We start from the raw sequence: 22257 nt of genomic DNA, 5'->3' as shown, positions 1-22257 counted from the left end.
CGAGTATAATTATTTGGAGTATCTGAATACCTGAATGTCTAAGTATATTATTGTATCAGTGTGGTAAGAGCAACGATTAAAACTTTTAAAAAATCCGGGAGTTTTTCAATCTGAATGCACGCGTGAAATTTCGGATATTTCTCGTTTCCCCGACCTCGTATTGTTTGATATTTCGCAATTCTTCAAAAGCTGTCATTCAGTTATTATGCTGTCATGGTAGATCGTATTACGCTAAAATATCGGGTTTAAAAAGGTTGCATGTTATGAAACCTAAACACATTAGGCCTACAACAGCTAATAGGTATCAATTTTCAAACTATTTCTACTCCATAAAATAGATTATTTAGATTAGATATACACGGCATAATGGCCCTGTTACCCGGTTCAATCTTTCATACAACTTGCAATACAATTCTGCTTTTGAGAGATGTAAAACTGCGAATAACAATAATAATAACACCATGGACGTTTCTCGATATTGAGGACTCTTCACTAATTTACATCCCTTAAAAGTAGAATTGTATTACGACTTGCAAGGAACATTAACCCGTGTAAGGACTGCTTTCTATACTGTCGCGTTTTTAGCACCTTCGTGCGTACACGCAGGTAAAAGTTTAATAAATGTTTTTAATTTTGTTATTTAACATCAAGGTCAACAAATGCGTACTAAACTATGCGGAAAACTTAGTTATTTTGATTTAATCACTTAGTTTTTTTGAACATAACTTATATAAGCATTTAGGCTTTTACCGGCGTGTACGGGCATGTATGGGCATGTATGAAAAACACGAGACAGTGGAAAACACTTCACAACAGCGCTAACAATCCTCCAAGACAGGTTACAGCGGCTTCTGCACATCGGTTCTCCTCATAACATTACGGGACTCCATGATTTAGAAATTGCCTAGGTTTTCCATGTTTTGAATTTCTTTGAACATTAACTGAAATAATAATGAACTTGCAATGGTAATAATAAATATCCCGATAGGGCAGGATATTTTAAGAGGATTAGCGATTCAATATGTAAGAGTTCTAGGAATTCAAAGCGTTTGTTTGCATTGCCGACTGTGAGCCACCTTTAAGTTTTAATATCATAAGCTTCGCATTGCAGCAATAGAAACTTATTTTTAAACAAAGTGTTACCAAACATAGTTCGCTTTTTTTGGAAGCTTTATATTCTGAATAATTATAAAAGAATGAGTCCAGTTCCCAGCCCCCCTGTCGGGGACCTTAGCCCCTGTGTCGTGGAATCTCTGGCGCCACCTCTGAGCCCATTATGCTCGTACTTTGGATTTACCTCTACGATAAACTAATCTATTGAAGAACGCATTTGTTATCGCCCGTATGCACCGTCCTCTTAGGTTCCGCGGGCTCATAATATTGATCATCACATGAAATATCCTCGTCACTCACGCTCTCGTACACGTGATCACCACATGACATATCCTTGTCACTCACGCTCTCGTACACGTGATCATCCGTTGGCGACTCGTAATCGTCTATTTCATTTATCTTAAGGATACCATCATTGTATTCTCCGGTGTCTGTCACTTGATCAATAACCTCGCAATCTTTATTATTTTTTGGCGACGATTCTTTTCCATTTTGCGAGGAAGGATCGCACGTTTGCGCGGTTGGAATTCCCGGGACGGGTGTTTCTGGAGTTGTGTCGTTCTCGTCAGAAATCTTCGCTTCCAAAATGAAGCCGATTATTTCCGGTGTGGGATCTCCATCTGGCCTGTCTAGATACTGACATTTGTCGAATTTATCTAATTCTTTTAGGTCGTATTTGTCGTGAAATTCGCTGTTGTAATGGCGTAGCATCCTCCTAAAAGGAAGATCTTTCACAAGAATCCTCTGTGCTACGTAAACGCTTAGCTTCGATTCTTTTGATATTAGCGAACATTTCACGGGCGATTTGGGAAACGTTAACGCATCAGCATCTATGCTCGATGCAAACGCTTCCAGCTTACATGTTGATTTACGCGAAATCGTTACTTTTCCGACATTTTCCAAGTCATTTTCAAGCTCGTCATCCAGTTTATTCTTGTCATTTCCACTGGACAAAAAGCGCACCTGTGCGATAGGAACAAATCAAATGAAAGGTTTGATAATCGAAAAACAGTTTAGAACTGATAGAGCTATCCAGTTTGAATAAAGTTAGTTTAGTTTAGGTTTCCTCCTGTAGTAACACTGGATCAAGAAGAAATTATCCCTACTGAAACTCCAGAAAGGACAGTTTAGAACTGATAGAGCTATCCAGTGTAAAGAAAGTTAGTTTAGTTTAGGTTTCCTCCTGTGGTAACACTGGATCAATAAGAGATGATCCTTACTGGATCTCTAGGAATAACAGTTTAGAACTGATAGAGCTATCCAGTATAAATAAAGTTAGTTTAGTTTAGGTTTCCTCCTATAGTAACACTGGATCAATAAGAGATGATCCTTACTGGACCTCTAGGAAGAACAGTTTAGAACTGATAGAGCTATCCAGTATAAATAAAGTTCATTTAGTTTAGGTTTCCTTCTGTAGTAACACTGGATCAATAAGAGATGATCCTTACTGGACCTCTAGGAAGGACAGTTTAGAACTGATAGAGCTATCCAGTATAAATAAAGTTCATTTAGTTTAGGTTTCCTTCTGTAGTAACACTGTATAACACTAGAGATAATCCTCGCTGGACATTCGCTTTTGTAGTAGAAGCATTCATACCTTTATTGGCAAGCCAAATGCCTTCACAGCGTCTTTCAATTTGTAAACGCGATAATCCAAAAGCGCCTCAAACGCTATACCGCAACTAAACGCTAGAGGATCTTCAACATCTTTAAATTTCACCTCGAAATTTGTTTCGTCAATATGGTCGACCTCTGCGATGGATCCCAGCTGAAAGAATCTTTCCTCTCCTTTATTTTGTGCATTTTGAATAACGCGGAAGAACTTGACGTTGGGATAAACGTTTGACATCTGAGAAACGAATATGGGATCGCGTCCGCAATTTATCGATGAAGGACACACTAAAAGACTCCTTTTGTACCTTACTGGGATCGCTATAGGTCGACCGACCGAATCTTTTCCAATAAAGTTCTGCTTCGTACGGAATTCATGTAAGAGTAGAATCTGGCTGGCTTCAAACGTACATGCATCGTTGATGCCGTCGTGTTTTTCTTTAATACGAACCAAGTTTGGAACTCTGTATTTCTCAAGAACTTCGCACAGAGGACGTGAGTCCCCGCTCCATGTTAGGGAATCAATCGATTTCACTAGCTCCATTGTAAATACGGTGAAGATTTCATTACGATAACTACAATATTAATTGTAGACGTCCTCGTAGACGGCGCCCAATAATTCATGCAGGGATTATGTCTTGAAGAATCCAACAGCTTTAGACTTTAAAATTACAATAATCTACAGGGTGTCTCAGGAAATTTACACGACCTTACAAATTCTGATTCTTTCTGTCTGGGGTGCCTAAGAAGTGCTGTTAATTACTTCTTGCAATGCATCTGTTTTGTAGATTCGAATAGTTTGCTTTACGGAGTTATGCTGGAAGGAAAATTTTGTGAACGCACTTGATTTAATTCGAATATCTGTTGCAAAATCGTTCAAGAGCTATTAACATAATAAGATATTTGTTTGTTTAAGACTAATCTTAAAAATTTTTCATCGAAACAGTTCAAACGAGGCGAACGATCTCAAATGAGACGAAGGATCCCAAATTTTACATCTTCGAGGAAATTTTAGTCGGATTTATTTTTGTAGATAGTTTCCAACGTCAAACGTTTTTCATGTGGGAATTAACATTAGGTTCGTCACATGAAAGGTTTGGTGTTTGAAACTGACTAAATTGTTTTCAGTTTCACAATGACAGTTTTATAAACTTTATATGTATATAATTAGATCAAAATTATCTGGTTAAGATAATGGCATCTTCACAAAATTAAATGTCGCATTTTTTATCTAGAGGCATGTTTACGCTGGCGACATCGCGGCCCACGTTGACAGAGCTTGTCCCCATTCCACCGTTAGAGATTACTGGCCGCTCGCTACCGAGGTAAAAGATGAGCTTACCATATTAAGTTTTGTTCGTACGGTCCGATTTTGTCAGATCCAATGCACTTCTGATGGATGTGATATAGTCTTTTGTCTTACGGTGTATATGGGCTGCAAATTAACTAAACCCAATGCAGCACTTTTTTATCAATAACAGACTACATTCCATACGTCAGAAGTAAATTGGTCTGACAAAATTAGACCGTGTAAACAGACCTTTATAGCCTAGTTTATAGGCCGAATTTTGGTCACGTCTATATAAGACAACTATAACGCAATTGATAATCGATGGTATGAGGTAAATTGGTTAATTGTTTTCATCAATGATGTTATCTTGAAACTTAATAATGCAATTCGCCAGCAAAATATCTGCAAGTTTTCATTTCAATTTTCACAGCGTAATAAATTCGTTGAGCTTGACTGATTTCATTTCAAAACAAACCATGCTAACATTCCGAACTTTTTCACTGCAAATTGAAGTCCAGCCGAAGTACTCAATATCGGAAACTTGTTAAATAAAATGGCAAATCTTACGTACTCGTCAGCTGTTTGTGAAAAATACGCTACGAGCGATTTCAGCTTGTGTTTTAAGATAAAGATTTTCGAGGTTAGAAATACCACAGTATTAGTAAACACTAGTGAAAAGCTATAAATATATCCTCGCTTCCCGACGAAGTCGCTCGTCCCAGGTATCCGTTTGCAGTGCGCGGGCGGTCAGCTCAAATATATGAAGACGTCCAACTAAAACTCTCAGAATCCAATCGTAAGGGTATTTTTTTCGCCAGAGTAAAAAATATCGCCAGGTGGAAAATATTAAGTTGAAGCGCGCCTTTTTGTTTAGAAATGCGGTGATTTCATTGGATCATGTCGATGTACCAAACGATATGTTGGTCTGGCCTGCATTTCATAATGGCGTTGCAGCTGGCCTAAGAATTATACCTGGAATATCACAGGTATATAGTATTTCTATTTTGAGTTTGTCTATATTACTGGCGTACATCAGTAAACTGGATTGCTCTACTGCCCTGAAATCCAGCTAGGTTGTTCCTTTCAAGACTAATTTCAAAATTACTTCTGTGTTAATTTTCCGTGAAATATGTTTCTGTTAATTTTCTACAAAATTGTAACGGACCAATATCTACAAATGGAGAACATAACTTAGCATCAAATGTGGTATAACCTGAACTGCCTAAAATAGACAAAACACTTCTCGACGTTTCGACCTGAGGGCCTAACTCTCATACTAAATCTCCTGACGAAGGACCTCAGGTCGAAATGTCGAGAAGTGTTTTTGTCTATTTTAGGCAGTTGTTATACCACATTTGATGCTAAGTTATTTGAAGTCGCTTCCATGCTGCTCCCTGGTTATATTGGAGAGCATAATTACAGCAGTTAAGTTATGGTTTCATACAAGATGATGATGAATAGATAGTGTCGTGATAGAATAAAGCAAAATTACTTTCTTTCCAGCTAGTTCTACCATTTTTCTTTCTACCATAGCTGGTTCTACCACTACATCTTCACCTAGTCTCTTCACCCACAAACAACCGGCAAAGATTGAATCAATTTTCCATTTTCAGATCGACAGCACGTGGATAGTGTATCAGAGACCTCAAGATAACCTGCTCACAAACGAGCATGCGGGATTCCTGATGGCACTTGGGTTGACTGGACACTTATCAAACCTCGCTATAATGAATGTTCATAATTACCTTAGCAAGGTAAAATGCAATTATTTAGTTTGCCTTCTAATCAGAGACCGGTTGTATCAAGCCCGTTTATCTTAAACAGTGGTTAAGTTCAAAGTAGAAAGCAAGTTTCTCTTTTTATTTAACAAGTGAACTAAATGTTTCTTACCTAAATGTTAAATACAAAGATACTGTTTACAACTATATAATCAGTGCATAATATTCAAGTTGACTCATTCAAAGAGACGTAAGAGTGTTATTTAATTTTGACTTATCCACCGGTTAAGCTAAACAGGCTTGATACAATCGGCCCCAGGCGAGCTGCGTGGCAAATTGGCGAGCGAATAACCCCTTCTGCTTGGGGATTCAAAATGGGGTAAAATGAATATCCTTGACCGATATCGTGCTAATGTTTTCTCACATACCCTAGGGCCATAAGTTAACAAGCGTTGGACTGCTCATCGGATTAGCAGCAACCAAGTAAGTGTCTATGAGTCTATTTCAACCAAGTTAGTCTCCATATGTCACTCCAGTGTGCGCGCTCTGTGTACTGAGCCCCCAGAGTGTGCACAGAGAAAAGACCCTGGGTACGAGGTTGGAAGAAGCCCTCTTAGCTTCAATTCCGACAGAGTGAGCGTTCCGGTCTCATTTGAGCTCACTGGCCCCACCCCTCTCCCTACTAGTTCCTAGTCTCTTCTTTGATATATCTGATACAACATATTTAGACGAGGCAGTATGGACGCGGCTATCACAAAGATGTTAAGCATTCATATAGACGCTCTTCTGCCGCCAACATCAGCAGAGATTGACGTTCCAGTTTGCGTCATGAGTGCAGCGGTTGTGGGGATTGGTTTGGTCTACCAGGGAACAGGCCATCGTTTAATGACTGAAGTATTACTCTCAGAGATAGGTTAGTTAGAATTTCAAGGGGGAAAGTCCTAGTTTATACAATTTATGTGTAAAAAAATTTACACCTTCTTGTCAAATTTTGTGACTGTCTAAAACGATGTGTGAAAGGGGTGGTGGTAACACACTATTTGTCGTGTAAATACTGTAATATTTTCATTTCAATATCCGTTATAGGTCGACCTCCAGGACCTGAAATGGAAAATGCTCAAAACAGGGAATGCTACTCCCTGTCAGCTGGGCTGGCTTTGGGACTTATTATGTTAGAAGTAAGCAGCCATTGATAGTTGGTTTAGTTTAGGTTTCCACCTGTGGTAACACTGGATCAACAAGAGATGATCCTTGCTGGACCCCTAGGAAGAACAGTTTAGAACTGATACAGCCATCCAGTATAAATAAATTAGTTTAGTTTAGGTTTCCTCCTGTAGTAACACTGGATCAATAAGAGATGATCCTTACTGGACCTCTAGGAAGAACAGTTTAGAACTAATAGAGCTATCCAGTATAAAAAAAGTCAAATGAAACTGATGCCAATGAATTTTGTTGTATTTTTTTATCCAGCATGGTCATGGAACAGTCGGGATTTCAGACTTGAATATTTCAGATCATCTTTATTACTACATGGTTGGTGGCCATAAGAAGCCTCAGGTATTTAATCCTGTTCTTGTGTCATTTTATTGATAAACGTCGATAAACGTCTTGCAAATCTTCGTAAGCATTGTTGTGATAGAGTACCCTGTTTTAGACTGGCGCTCAAAGTGAAAAATTCAAATCTCCAAGCTATTTAATAAAAGTACGTTCATTTAATGTCTCGTTCTTTAGAGTTTTAGTGACTCAGAGGCTCTTTCTGTGTTTAACTGTATAAATCATTGTGATTTAGGAAGGAGATAATGTTGACATCAATGTGACAGCACCCGGAGCAATACTCGCGTTGGGACTTATATATTTAAAGAGCAACAATGTGTAAATATATCGGCATTTATTCATAGTTTAACCACAGAGGCATTGAATTAAATGTGTCCAATTCTCAGTTCTGAAACTCACTGACTTTGGAAGACTAAAATGTAACCTGTAACACTGAAACTTGCTTAGCTTCAACAATTCAGAGTTACAGCGAATACTCTAGGGATTTGGCATTAGTAAACTTCATATGCTGAAGGATTTATAAAACGTTTTAGAGTAAAAAGCGATTTTTCAGTTCACTTTATCAAGTCTTTTGTGATTTGTGTTCATTAGGATTGTTGCATCGTGGTTCTCCGCACCAGAGACTCCTGTTTTAGCTGAATTCGTGAGACCTGATTTCCTAATGTTGAAGGTAAATATAACTTCAAAGTTTCACTGAAAAGTTTGAGAAGGAGTAACGCTTTTAACTCCACTGATTTCTCCTGTGTTTTGCTGAAGAAATTTAAAAGATTCTAAACAACTGGATTGCTACTGAAATCTTTACGAGGTTAATTTCAAAATTTTTTTTTGAACATGTTTTGTAGCTTCTGTCGAGAGGTTTGGTCATGTGGGACCACATTCTTCCCTCTCAGGCCTGGGTCGAGTCTCACATACCAAAGGTTAGGAAACGAAATTCTTGTTTACAACTGCATGGTTTTGTTGACATGCGATTGCAATTCCTCTCTGTTTTTTCTTCAGGTTTTTCAAGATTACGCTTTCAAGGAGAACTCGAAAGATATAAATGAAAATGTCGACTTTGATTTCGAAACTATTAGGTATGCCTTTATTTTTTCCAAACACTATTTCGACTATTAGAAAAGAATTTTCCTGATTTGGTTTTTCTTCCTTCCGGAAATATGGCTAAGAAACAAGGTCTCCTTGCTTCCCTTCTTTAAGAAACAAGAGAAAAGAAGCTTCCTTTAACATTTTCCGAAGTGCCATTTATCTGTAAATTATCTTCGACTCTAAACCCAGATGTGACTAAACTTAATTTGTGTTATTTTTTCATTCCAGTCAAACTTATGTGAACATAATAGCCGGATGCTGTCTCGCCATGGCCATGAAATTCGCTAGCTCTTTTAACCAAAAAGCATTCAACACACTTGTATGTATTTTACTTCTGTTGATTATTTTGCATATCGGTATTCTATTATTTTTCTATTTTGCTATTTGCCCTTTAGATGCACTACACCAAATATTTTAAAGACCTTCTCGACAAGCCCGAAGCAGAACAGGTGAGTAAGCTTCGTGTTCGTTATCAAAGGCCAACAGCAGAAAATATCGTTTACAATAATATTACAATAATCAATATTGTTCGTGTTTCCCTTTTCAGTGTGGTCGAGTAATTTTAGAACAGTGTTTGAACATTACGCTACTTTCTTTGTCCGTGGTAAGTGCCTGCCAGCGACTGACTGAATGAAATACCGAATAAATGAACTTACTCAGTGGGTTACAGGTTAACTGTATGAATGTTAACTGCTCAGCCGACTGACATCCTAACAGGGTGGTTTTTTTCATCTCCCAAGGTAATGGCTGGCAGTGGCAACCTTGATGTCTTGAGAATGGCTCGAGAGTTACACAAAAGGCATTCGGCAGAGATAACATATGGCAATCACATGGCTGTTCATATGGCGATCGGTTTTCTATTCCTGAGCGTAGGCAGGTCGGTATATATCCTTCAGTGAACTACTCTAAAAAATGTTTACCACTTTTCTAAATTATCGATGATTGTGTGTGTTTTATAGGAGTACTCTGTCCACCTCTGGACCTGCCATAGCAGCTTTAGTGTGTTCCTTGTTTCCACAGTTTCCAATGACTAGTTCTGATAACAGGTGAATAAATAGAACGGTTTGTAGAACTGATAGAGCTATCCAAAAGAAGTTGGTTTAGTTTAGGTTTCCTCCTGTAGTAACACTGGATCAATAAGAGATGATCCTTACTGAACCACTAGAAAGAACAGTTTAGAACTGATAGAGCTATATCCAGTGTAAATAAAGTTAGTTTAGTTTAGTTTAGGTTTCCTCCTGCTGTAACACTGGATCAATAAGAGATTATCCTTACTGTACCTCTAGGAAGAACAGTTTAGAACTGATAGAGCTATCCAGTATAAATAAAGTTAGTTTAGTTTAGGTTTCCTCCTGTTGTAACACTGGATCAATAAGAGATGATCCTTACTGGACCTGTAGGAAGAACAGTTTAGAACTGATAGAGCTATCCAGTATAAATAAAGTTAGTTTAGTTTAGGTTTCCTCATGTAGTAACACTGGATCAATAGGAGATTATCTCTACTGTACCTCTAGGAAGTTTAAAACTGAAAGAGCTATCCATGCAGTATAAGTTACTTCGATGTCCTCCTTGTATTCAAATAGTAAAAAAGCATTCGTGATTTTAGATGTCATTTGCAAGCTCTGCGTCATCTTTATGTCCTGGCGGTTGAACCTCGTCTTATTCTACCCAGAGATGTTGACTCCAAGGAGACTTGCTATGTGCCGATAGAAATCACTCTGAAGGTCGGTGTTGGACGAGTATATTGTGTTTGGCTTGTAGCAAATTCGTCGTAAAAGACCAGGATTCATTTCATACAAATTATTGTGCCTATGTTTAAAAATATATTTGAATCTGAATTCTTTGCGACAGTATGGATGTTGTGCTTGTGGTTCGACTTAACGAAATTGATTTTTTAATTTATTTTTTATACTTTGCTTTTTTTCCATAGGAAACACAATACTACAACGAAACTGTGATCAAAGACGTCGCTCCTTGCTTGTTACCTGATGTAGACTTGATTAAACAGGTATGTGTCAACGAGAATTACATTTTATTAAATCTTTATACGCGCCCGACTCCATGATGGTTTTCACTTTTGGACCCTGATTTTGGTTCTTTAAATACGTACAGAAGAGCTGGGGAAAGTTTGAGTTTTTTTGCCTAAATGTGTGGGTTAAAAGTTCGTTTAAATGACGTTTCTATTTTTCTCTTAAATCATGGACTTACGTGCCAAACAGCTTCCGTGTGTTTCGACATATTTCATGGTTTCCCAGCGTCTTTTGCAATAGCTTTCTTACTTAAGAACATTATCCTGAAATCCAATTCTACTTGCTGAAAGTTTGCTGTTGTTTAAGCAATGTTTGTAAACGAAATGATTTTAAAGTATTGAGTTCGTGAAAGCAATTAAACACGTGCTACTGTCGCAATAAATTAAGCAATGCCTTGAATGATGTTATTTACTTATTCAAATTCCTCAAAGTTATGTGAAAACACACCCTAAGTTTTAACCGCGAGACTGCCGTTTTTTACAGGTCAACATCTGTGGACAACGTTATTGGCCGATAGTACTCGATGGCGATACCTTGGCTGACGATCTAAGGTCAATTTTGTCGAAAAGTGGAACAATTTTTGTAAAGAAACGAATTGGTCAGCTACCTTATAAACAGGATCCAAAGGTACAGTAAAAAAATTTGACACGATTTTTGAATAATTGTAACCTATAGTATCTTTTATTGCGAGTCCATAGTTTTATTTAATATTGTAATATCATAATAATGTTATTTGATATATATTTAATGTCTTTTTTTAGGGTTATCGAAATCTACTCGCACGTACGTTTACGGAACAAGCCGAGAAGGTAAACAAATATGGCTGCCATTAGCTTGACAGTGTAGCTTGTTAACTCAATATTCTTTCGCTAATGGGAAATAACATTAATTTCAAGCAAGCTGAGACTAAGTTTGATCGGTTCCCGAGTGGTTACTATCAATCAATATGCATGGAAAGCGGGAAAAATTTAACTGCACATTTTGACTGATTTTCAAATTTTTTGTTCCAAAATTATGTTTGTTTGTTTATAGGATTTGCTGCATGATACATGAAACGGTTTATTGACTGAGCGTTTGCGGTTCTTTTTATGGAGGATATACTGGCTATTATTTTTTGTTATTGTTTACGGACCTCTACTACGGCTCTTTGTATAATTATCAAGTTTGAAAAAACCTCAGCCGATATATAATAACGATATTAATTCTTTCTTTCATCAATCAATCTCTTTCAAACAGCTTGATACAATCCGGTCGTTCTCCACCGATCCTGAACTGATACAATTCACAGAACTATTCTGCCAGAATAACTCGACAAATGAAAAGGTATTGCATTACTTGATTCAACTCCAATCATCGCTGGAGTGAAAAATATGATGTTTACCTATATTTAAACAATACAAAGTTACAAAACAATGAAACCAATTGGCGGGGAAATTAGCACTCCGCTTTTCCTATACAGTTCATCGTCAATTTGAAGGAGATTTATACATATACAATACAATTGTAAAATTAGCGGTTATGTTGTTAAATTAATCTGCTTTTTCGATTCCAGGAGAAACGATCCAGCGAGTTTTTGTCCTCTGTTCTTCTAAAATGCGTTCACCAGGAGACAACGTCCATGATATATTCATATTTTGCAATGGAAAAGGTTCAGTATTCTTTTCATAAACAATGGGCACTTTATATAAAACTGTTTTTTGGCTTCGAGCATCTTAAATTCTGTAGATTTCCAGTTATCTGAGGTTTTCCTTAAGACGAATTACCTCCAGATGGAATATGCATGGTTGGAATTTAACTGTCTATTGGTTTAGGTGACTTTACATATAAAGGCTTGAGATTAGGGTTTGAATTAAGGCTAGGATTAAAGTCAGGATTAAGGCTTAAGATTAGGGTTGAGATAAGACCTCTGGTGAAGATTGGGTTGAGGATTAGATTCCGGATTAAGAATATTTTTTTAAGATCGTTAATATGGACTTCCCCAAGTTCTTAAATATTGATTAAATATGCCTCAACCAACACATTTTAGGCCCTTCATAGCGTTGAGAACAAGAACGACATTAAAGCACTCTGGGAGCTTCTTGTCGTGTTAACGTACTACCAAAGTTCGTTTGGACGCCTAAAGAAAAGATCAGATATGAAGGTAGTGTGATCGATTTTTAATCAGGATATCGTGTACTGCTCTGGGCACAGAGCAACAAGCGAATTTGGAAGAGGGTTGTTGAACTGATTAGTACAGCCAATTTCTTTATAATGAAAAATAAACGAAAATTAGCCGCTATTTTTCAATCAATTCCACCCCTTCTAAGTAAAATTTACCAATACCAACCCTTCCTGAATGGAAACTAATTGTTTCGCATTCAAAGTCACTATCTTCCACTTCAAGGCTACTCTTTTGCAGGGTTTCCACAATGCAAGGAAATTTCCTTGCAATTGACAACCACAAGAGTGGGATTGATCTGCATGTGTTAATAGGATATTATGAATTTTTTTTCAAAAGTGCATTTTTTTTCAAAAGTGCTTTGTTTTTCTTTTTTGTCATTGCTGTCCGCCCTCCTACGAGGACAGTTAAATGCAAATAAGTTGTGGAAACCCTGTTCCTTTCAAACGATTGGTATTAAAACAATTCTATCCAGGTATCATATTTCTCTGTTTAGCGATCAGTCAGCCTGAACTTTACAGTCGAAATAAAGGCTCGTTTAGATGCCCATTTTCAGAAATATCTCGAGGAAAAAGGTAAATATTTAACTGTGAACTCTATACTTAACAGACCTCGATTCAATTCAAGAAACAAAACTTGGATTAGCATCTTTCCCGATGGTAGGATGTGGTCAATGGTCTCAAACCTCTCTCACAAGTTTTGACATCCAGTTTTGATTAATGCACCATCTTCGGCCTATAATTTATGTTCATGCCCCTGATTCGGTTTAAAAACCAGTCTAAATTCTTAACCACAAACCGATTACAGGAAATGTCGAGTTTAAACAATGTATGAAGGGTTCAGGAGAGGGCATAAGTCCACAGTTGGCATGTTACTTGGCATATCAGGGAATCACTGAGGCAAGAATGATCCCTGAATTTACGCAGGAAAACGGTAAGTTGGTGTTTCAGTCACTGACCTAAAAACTAGGACTGGACTGAGGATAAATGTCTAAAGGGTTTTCTAAAGGCAATGTTTAATGCAGCTGGGAGGTTTTTGCTGTCAAACTTATCACCTGGCAAATCTCTCGCGGTTTTGAATCAGTTCTGCGGCGATTTACTTTACTAAGACCCGGCTACTATATTTGCTTTTCAGTGCCACTGGAAACGTTGATCGAAAAAGCCAGGACGCTGCAAATTTCGCTCTCAAACCTGCTCAAAATCCGTTCCATTCTTCAGGAATAATGGCTGTCTTCGGACTTCGGATTTCAGGTTTTTATATCTATAATTCGACTAATTGTTTCCATTCGTCTCAATACCCAGTGGATAGAGTTACGCTATCAACTTTCTATTGTTCGGAGACTATATTATAGATATCGAATTACTTGTATATTGTAATAAAACCATTTATCCCGTCGAGAGCGTGCAAAAAAACATGCAATTCAAGGCCATTTGTTAGAAATGCCGGGGGTTTTTTGCACGGACATGCATGCAGCGCGTGTAGATATGCAATTCATGTTGCAAAATATTGCACTACGAAGACTACGAACCATGGTGATCAGTCCAACTATAAGTTTGGAATGCGTCACACCTAATCAATCACTTCTGTTTTCCCCATTTTCTCACATCTTTTCGCTATGTTGATTGAGATAATGTGTTACGATCACCTAATTCCTTGTTTTTAATCTGACGTTTATGTTCAGAGCAAAAATGCTTGCAATTTAATGTAAGGAATTTAAAAGGATTTGAAGTAATTCAACTGAACTAGCAAATTTAAGGTCTTTTTCTCTCTCCTAAAACCCCTATACATCCGTTCCACTCCTATTATATACCTTTTATCGTATATTATCTAATTTTGCTAAAAAATTATTTGTTTTGGTTCGTCCCTGACAATGCAGCATCGTTTTGTAAGGTCCCTGCGAGTTTCCAATGGCGAACGACAATACAATTATTTGTTTGAATGCATATAGCAATGCGCAGTGATGTGAAAATTTTTTTGCAAGCTTTCTGCTCTTATCTGTGTTTAATCTTTGAATAACAGGATGTCTTTGAATCTTCAATTGAGATAATATTGTTAAAATAACGACTCGTATTTCAACAAAATATCATATTTTACTTGTATGGGATGAGCGCGATACGCCGTTGAATGATGGTTTTAACTTCTTTTTGTTTTCTGCGCATTTTTCTAATACCTAAACTATATGCAGGCACGTACAGACTCGGGAACACAGAATAAACATCCTTTAAATAAAGCGAGGTCTGGAGGTTATCTGAAATAGGACACGTCAAAATGCATTATTCCAAAAAAATACGTATGCAAAATAGTTAGGAATATTATATATTGTATAACTATATTAATTTTTAACATACCATGCATGATTATAAACGTACAGGGAAATCGTTTTACTAAAGTATACGAGACATAATTTTCCACACCAATATAATCAGCCCACGCTCTTCCATGCAACCCTAAGGATTAATGCAAAGTCTACAAAGGCCAATTCACATCACGAGTTTTTTTATTCCAGAAATTTGGAATTTTACATTGTTACATAAATCTTAAGTATTTAAGTCGCTATTTCAATTCCTTTAATATTTTTTATAAGTATAATTCATACTGTTCGGCCAGACTTGCACGTATAATGTCTGCTTTCCATTTGAATGTTTCTATGTGTCCAGTCAACAATGACCGATCTGAATACAGATATTAAGACAAGTTTATTTCCGGACTATTTGTCATCGGTAAAAACGACTTCCTCACGCCTAAGTGTCCTTGTACACAGCAAAAGTAAAATCTTGTTGTACACTGGGAATTCATCCTTCAAGGTGTGTTTCATAGGGATGTTAAAATATCGTCTTGATATATAAAGTATTTTATCATGTTACATCTGACCATGCAAAATATTTTTCAATGCTCGTTGCTGCCAATTGCCAAACCAAAGTGCTTCCGCATAAATGGACTTCAAATTTACCACAACAATAGGCTAAAATATAAGTTTGCATTCCAGAATTTCCATTCAAAGAGTTCAAAACGTGCCCTTTGGATACAGACAATCTTGTGTGATAATGTTTCGTATCAGGTTTTCGTCAACTTCAAGTCAGCGTCCTTGAAAAGTGTCATTACTAATTAGAACAGGTTTGCGGAAGATAAGAATTACGCTGATGTGAGGTCAAAATTTTGGCTCTGAGCCCGCGTTTGTAGCCCAAAAAAAGGTCTCCAATACATGTAGGAGTGAATGAGTGTCCATAGAAGGCCACGCATAGTTTGGGAGACCTTTTTGTATTTTTGAATTCAATGTTTGTTTGCATGTATTTGCAGATTTTATCATCTTAACATGTAGACTCTGGATTTTTAGTCGAGGGTCGAGGGTATACCGTCGAATGTGAAATATTGTATTGTTTGTTATCCTTGAAATCGACCCTTGACCTCGACTTCAGATCCTCATAAAAAGCCAGATTTTAGTATGAGTATGTGTTGAATATTTGACACATCTGCCCTTCTGCACCTTGAAGTTAACTTTAGCACTCTGTCTTGATCACCTTGACTCAACTCTCGCGGCAAATTCCTCTTAGGAGTCGGCACATCGCCAAGTTTAAATTTATGTCTGACGAAGGTGGAGTTTTTGAAAACCACATATACTTATTGATGGCAAAAAAAACATCGGATATAATAACTCGCCTCAGTTGGATTCTTAATTCTTCCTTATAAGTCCATTTAGTGGTCTCTTATTGATCCAGTGTTGCTACAGGAGGAAACCTAAACTGAACTAACTTTTTTTATTCTGGATAGCGCTATCAGTTCTAAACTGTTCTTCCTAGAGGTCCAGTAAGGATCATCTCTTATTGATCCAGTGTTACTAAAGGAGGAAACCTAAACTAAACTAACTTTATTTATACTGGATAGCTTTATCAGTTCTAAACTGTTCTTCCTAGAGGTCCAGTAAGCTTCATCTCTTATTCACCCAGTGTTACTACAGGAGGAATCCTAAACTAAACTAACTTTATTTAAAACTTTATTAAACCAACTATATATGGTTTCATAATGTTTTCCTAACTGATTAGTGATATACGGTAATACGTGCTTGAACACACATGAAAACGAGCATGGAGACTGTTTTTCGGATCAATCTTCCTCGGAAATTATCGTGGGAAAAGATTCACGCGTATCAAGGAATAGGATGAATTTCGACATTTAGAAACGTCGTGTAGAGGTCCAGTAAGAAACATCTCTTATTGATCCAGTGTTACTACAGGAGGAAACCTAAACTAAACTAACTTTATTTTTACTGGATAGCTCTATCAGTTCTAAACTGTTCTTTCTAGAAGTCCAGTAAGAATCATCTCTTATATTGATCTATTGTTACTACATAAGGAAACCTAAACTAAACTAACTTTATATTTTGTTTAATTAAGTTATAGTTCTTTTAGTTTTGCACTGCTGTATTGATCCATTGAAGTCTGTGAGCATCTACTCGACCTTTTTATATTGATGGGACATAAAAAAGTTTGTTGAAAGACTACACCGTTCGCATGTACAATTTTGTGAAGTGCATGTAAATTTATCAAAGTTTGGATGGTAACTAAAATGGGAAAGGCCACTAACTGTTCTTCCTGCAACAATTTAGAAAACGTATAAGTTTTAAAATTTACCAGAATCAAAGGCCCTTTGTCATTGAATTTGTCCGAGATTAGCAGTGACTGGCTGACTACTTAGTTAACATAAAAAATCGAAGGAAACAAACTTATAAGTAATTTGTGAAAAATAAATCCGGATTTTTCGCCGTGCATCAATCAACAAGACGGCTCCCAGTGGACCAAGTGAGTGACAGATTTTGTCTTTCTTCGATGAAAAGACTGCTCGATAAAATAACAAGAAAATTCGTGCTCTGGCGGCGCTCTGGCGAAATTTTAACAGCGCCTTTAAAGTAAAAATTAGGCTTGTGTGGCAAAGTAATTGTTTTATTTGTGTATACGTGACAGATATTTATGCCTGTACGTAGCTGTGTAAACAAACTTTATAGTGCCCCATGGCACCCCATTTGCACTTTTCGCACGGCATAATTCAGTTTAGGTTTCGTACGAATATAATTTGGACCATGCATCTATATTTAGGTTTTCCAATGTTCATCATTCTCAATATTATCCGTACCAAAACTGAAATTAAACACGGATAAAATTTATATGGGTGATATTTGACTAGGGTTTTGCTCGGATGCATAACCATTCCTAAATATAGCCGCAAAATAGCACAAACTGTTGTATATATAACGATGCTTCTCAACAGGACTATAAGTATAATCTCATTTACGTAAAAGTGTTTAATTAATGAAGTTGCCAAACAGTCCGAATATAATATCACTAATCATCTTGAATTATCCGGCTAAAACTGTTCAAGGAAACGAGTACTAATAGAACAAACAGCTATACGTGCGTCAGAGCATTCATATATTATTGATATAAATCTGTCTTGGGAAGCAAACTTTCCGGAATTCTTGAAAGAGGAAACCGTGTTCGAATTTTTCTATAAGCTTTGGTATATGACATTGACAAAACATGTAACGGAAGTTTGAAGTCTGCATGTTTTTACACGTTCTAAATTTTTAAGACTCAAGATCGATGCTCGATTTAATTGTGGTTTATTGGCTTCAGTAATGTAATATAACTTAAGCGCCTACGTCAAAGCCAAGGTTTACGGCTTACTGAGAATTCAAGGCTTTGCATGCATACAAAGAAGAAACTATAGCTATTAAATTAGCTGTAAACACATCCTATTTAGGACACATTGCAAAAAATTGCATTGATCAACTTTAGTGATCTTCACTGCATACATGTAAGCTGATTCTCGTCTGTGATTTATGGGATTAATTTCTCCAATTTTCGCACTATTTATAGGCTTCCTGTCAATGATGGTAAATATTGTATTGTTTGCCGTTTGATGGTTTTTATATTATTTTTGATATATACAAAGTACTCCGATAATTGTTAATCATGTGCCTTCGTCTTTAGTGCAGGTATTTTATGTTTCCATTCAATAGTGATGCAGCAATCTCTTAGAGGAAAGACAGGCCTTTAGGGAGCGGTCATAAAGTAACTGCTAGGGTGGGCCGGAGGAAATAAAGATGGGCCATGAAATTATTTTCATTAGTTTGGGTGGGCCATCAATTACTTTTTGTGAAAATGGATGGGCCATGAAACAAAATACAGCCTGTTTGCACTCAATACATACTATAAGCGACGCTGCATGGTTGGTTTGATCAAAGTGATAGACACGCTGTACATTAACATATATAGCAGGATGGGTCATGAAACTTTTCCAATGACTTATGATGGGCTTTTAGATCTTTTCTAGATTTTCAGGATGGGCCACCGAATTTTTTTAGGAAAACAGATTTTTCCCTCCGGCCCACCCTAGCAGTTACTTTATGACCGCTCCCTTAGGCAAATGTAATAAATGTGTAGGCATATCACGATAAGTTGTATGCAATTATCATTCGAACGAATGCAAAAGAGGCCCTATGCCATAATCTTCATTCAATCCTGTTCAGGTTGGAATTTAAAATGTCACGTTTGTACGTGTGTTTATACATTCACATACGCCAGGGTAAGAATCTTATACGACAAATCACACAGTGTAAATGGGCCTTAAGGCTGCTTTCCAGTTACACGTTTTTCATACGCACGTACACGCACGTAAAAGTCTAAATCCTTATAGATGTTAGTTTTGAAAAAAGCAAGTGAATAAATCGAAAGAACTTAGTTTTCCGCCTATTTTAGTATGCACTTGTACACTTAGATGTTAAAAAATAAAAATTTAATAGCATTTAAAATTTTCCGTGCGTGTACGTGCGTATAAAAAACGCGTAACTGGAAAACAGCCTTTATCGCATAAAAACTACCTTGAAGAAAAAAGTTTACAACCACAAAGACTTTAAAATTGGCGATTTGATAAGCCAAATGACCGTGGCTGGCGAGTATGTAGCATTAGCTACTTAAAGCCGGCAATCGTGTGAGTATAAATTCAGTAGATGAAGTGCATGGTGACCGTGACTCAACCTCGCAAGCCAGGCTCTCTTGTGGGCCGTGGAGCGGGAGTAAAATAGCCTGGCTTGCGAGGTTGACCGTGACTCAGCCAAAGCTCGAAAAAAGTTAGATTTACGGTAATACGTGCTTGAACACACATGAAAACGAGCATGGGAACTGTTTTTCGGATCGATTTTCCTCGGAAATTATCGTGGGAAAAGATTCGCGCGTATTAAGAAGTAGGATGAATTTCGAAACGTCATGTATAGGAAGTGGACTCCGAAAAACAACATCTTGCGAACCCAAGTTATGAGCTATTCAAAACAAGGCGACAATTTGCTGTGATATTTCGACTTTATTTCAAAGTCATTCTAAAACCAATGATGTTGATTGATTTGAGAATTGATCGATATATCACCGCAAATTGTTGTCTTGTTTTATACAAATCCTGTCTTGACTTGTCACTCGTTCTTGTTTTTGTAGAGAAGGTTTCTTCGAAGCGATATTTCATTCAAGTGTAGGCTGACAACAAAAGTACTTTTAAAACGTCATGTACCAAGTTTCCTAATATAGGTAGCTCAGCCGCACGACAGTTTTCAAAAAACATCGTGCTCGATGATTATGCTTCTGTTTCCTATGCGTTCTTTTGTGAAGTGCGTTCCACCCGTAAGAACTCAAAAACGTGCATAGAACGCGGAGATCACCTGCGATGCAAAAAAGCCGACTTTTAAAGTATCATGGAACGAAAGCTTTGCGGAAAGTCCAAACATTCCAATTTCACAAAGATTATAATTGCCTTTTTGCGGTTATTCTATCTTGCTAACAGATCACTGCACGCACTCAAATCGAACGTTTCCGTCCAAATTCGTCACACGTCACGCCACTGCGCGAGGTTCCTGTTTGCAAAGATGCAAAGGCACTTGAAAGTCTACCAAAAGGCGCGCCCTTCGGCAAACGCCTTTGAGTAGACCGTCCTGAATGAGTGTTCGTGGGCTTAAATATTTTTTATGTACGTCAATGAACTTATAGCAATCACAGATAGTCCCGAACTCTGCGTGCGATAGTCATCTACAGCAATGAGCAATCAAGGAAATTAGCGTTTACATTAAATGCGCGCAAACGTGTTGATTTACATTAAATGCGCCATAAATGAGATATTTAAAATGCTTAGGTATTTCAATACATTCGCACCTGTATATTCGATGCTTGTATAATGCACATGCTTATTTGAATGTATCGCGTTCATTGAAATTTGCGCAAATCATGGAGGCGTACATCTGCAATTTGTTATCGAGCGCTTTTCTCCCGGCTGTAGATTGACATATGCGCGCGGACACAATCACCTGATTTGCTTAAAGCGCGCGTGCTCTAATTATATTCTGGACATTTGGTCTTAATTAGTAGCATTAGTTTATCACGAAATTCACTTGCGGAAATAGACGACACATTTGCAATATGGACACGTTTGAATTACGCTGTCATGCAACTGTTTGTTCGTCTCGCCGAGAGAACTGTCCACATCAGATAATATCTTATTGTCTCTTGTTTGGAAACGTGGATTCCTACCGTGTTACCAAATGGGTATCGTTCCTTAATTCGATATGCGCAAATTCCATTTGATGACACTTTGCAAAAACACGATAGCTATCGTGAAAAATGCTTAGATAGATGTTTTTGAAAACGAAAGCGCCATGAAGCCATCTCATTCCTTTCGTTTGAAAATGCGAAACGTTTTTGCCGGTTAACGAGTCGAAATGGAAGACCCTAAATTAATACCTTATGCTGAATAACTTTGAAAAGTAAATCTCAGCGATTGACCTTTTCTTGACTTCACCCCGACACTCTATACTTTATTGAATTACAAGTGCACGTCTATAAATGCACATATATATTGTTTTGAAATACGAAGCGTTTTTAATTTAGTCCAACGTAATGAGCTAAATCTCTGTATAAAAGTCTCAAAACACTGGACGCCATGTTTTAGCTATAATGTCATAATTTACCCTTTATTCATAACTTTTACAGTCTCACATTGCGCGAAGTAACATCGGCATAATAACGGTGAAATTGTTATATTTAAACTACAGTATAAATCTTTCATACGCAAATGGTCTGTGAAATAAACGCTGTCTTGTGCTGTACATTCCAAGACTATATTTATATTTACGATTTACGAACGTGCCATCTCGAAAGCGTCCATATTATATCTTATAATACAAGGTAAAACTCGCATATCTTTCGACCATAAATCGGCAAGATGGCATAGATTCAAAGGACTTATTTTTTAACGAAGTGCCTCTTTATGTTTTTATCAACGGAATTTGAAGCACGTTTTAACTGTCGGTGAATTGAGTCAACACAAAAATTTTGTAAAAAATTCAACTAAAAAAGGACAGTCAGTCATAACATTTTTCACTTTTAAGCCATTCACATTTCGACTGTATTTTTAGCCATCTTCAGAATAGATAGTAATCTATCCTGAATTAATCTATGTTAAAGATGACTTTAAAATATAGCCTAAACTTTAGATCGTTTAAAACTTCAAAAAATGTTACTTGGCATTACTGTCCTTCAGTAGCTATATATTCTCTTGAAATAGCGGTTCCCGCGATTATAAATGCATAATTCACGGCGTTTATTTATTTGCCGTATTTACACACTACGGAAATTGACTTATATTTGAGCTGAAGAAAACTTTTAA

The 22257-nt window shown here is 37.1% G+C and overlaps 1 protein-coding gene across 1 annotated transcript in view; it reads left to right on the top strand.

Moving 5' to 3' along the window:
* LOC114535111 (anaphase-promoting complex subunit 1-like) overlaps positions 1-13958 on the top strand; it is a 43925-nt gene extending 29967 nt beyond the window's left edge. Inside the window, exons 32-58 of the mRNA XM_028556492.1 lie at positions 3960-4049; positions 4890-5001; positions 5629-5769; positions 6167-6216; positions 6462-6646; positions 6820-6911; positions 7204-7290; positions 7388-7435; positions 7523-7605; positions 7879-7957; positions 8130-8204; positions 8284-8360; positions 8599-8689; positions 8766-8819; positions 8918-8974; positions 9111-9247; positions 9330-9416; positions 9977-10094; positions 10301-10378; positions 10884-11027; positions 11162-11209; positions 11637-11723; positions 11953-12048; positions 12427-12540; positions 13055-13133; positions 13366-13491; positions 13693-13958. Of these exons, the coding sequence (XP_028412293.1) occupies positions 3960-4049; positions 4890-5001; positions 5629-5769; positions 6167-6216; positions 6462-6646; positions 6820-6911; positions 7204-7290; positions 7388-7435; positions 7523-7605; positions 7879-7957; positions 8130-8204; positions 8284-8360; positions 8599-8689; positions 8766-8819; positions 8918-8974; positions 9111-9247; positions 9330-9416; positions 9977-10094; positions 10301-10378; positions 10884-11027; positions 11162-11209; positions 11637-11723; positions 11953-12048; positions 12427-12540; positions 13055-13133; positions 13366-13491; positions 13693-13781 (2524 nt within the window). The 3' untranslated portion in view covers positions 13782-13958. The remainder of the gene's footprint in view (positions 1-3959; positions 4050-4889; positions 5002-5628; positions 5770-6166; positions 6217-6461; positions 6647-6819; positions 6912-7203; positions 7291-7387; positions 7436-7522; positions 7606-7878; positions 7958-8129; positions 8205-8283; positions 8361-8598; positions 8690-8765; positions 8820-8917; positions 8975-9110; positions 9248-9329; positions 9417-9976; positions 10095-10300; positions 10379-10883; positions 11028-11161; positions 11210-11636; positions 11724-11952; positions 12049-12426; positions 12541-13054; positions 13134-13365; positions 13492-13692) is intronic.
* Positions 13959-22257: the final 8299 nt, after the last annotated feature.

Source organism: Dendronephthya gigantea, unplaced genomic scaffold, assembly GCF_004324835.1.
Source record: "Dendronephthya gigantea isolate DGI-Jeju-01 unplaced genomic scaffold, DenGig_1.0 000110F, whole genome shotgun sequence".
Lineage (NCBI taxonomy): Eukaryota > Metazoa > Cnidaria > Anthozoa > Malacalcyonacea > Nephtheidae > Dendronephthya > Dendronephthya gigantea.
Note: the sequence above shows the minus strand (reverse complement) of the source record. Positions and strands in the feature narration are given on the sequence as shown.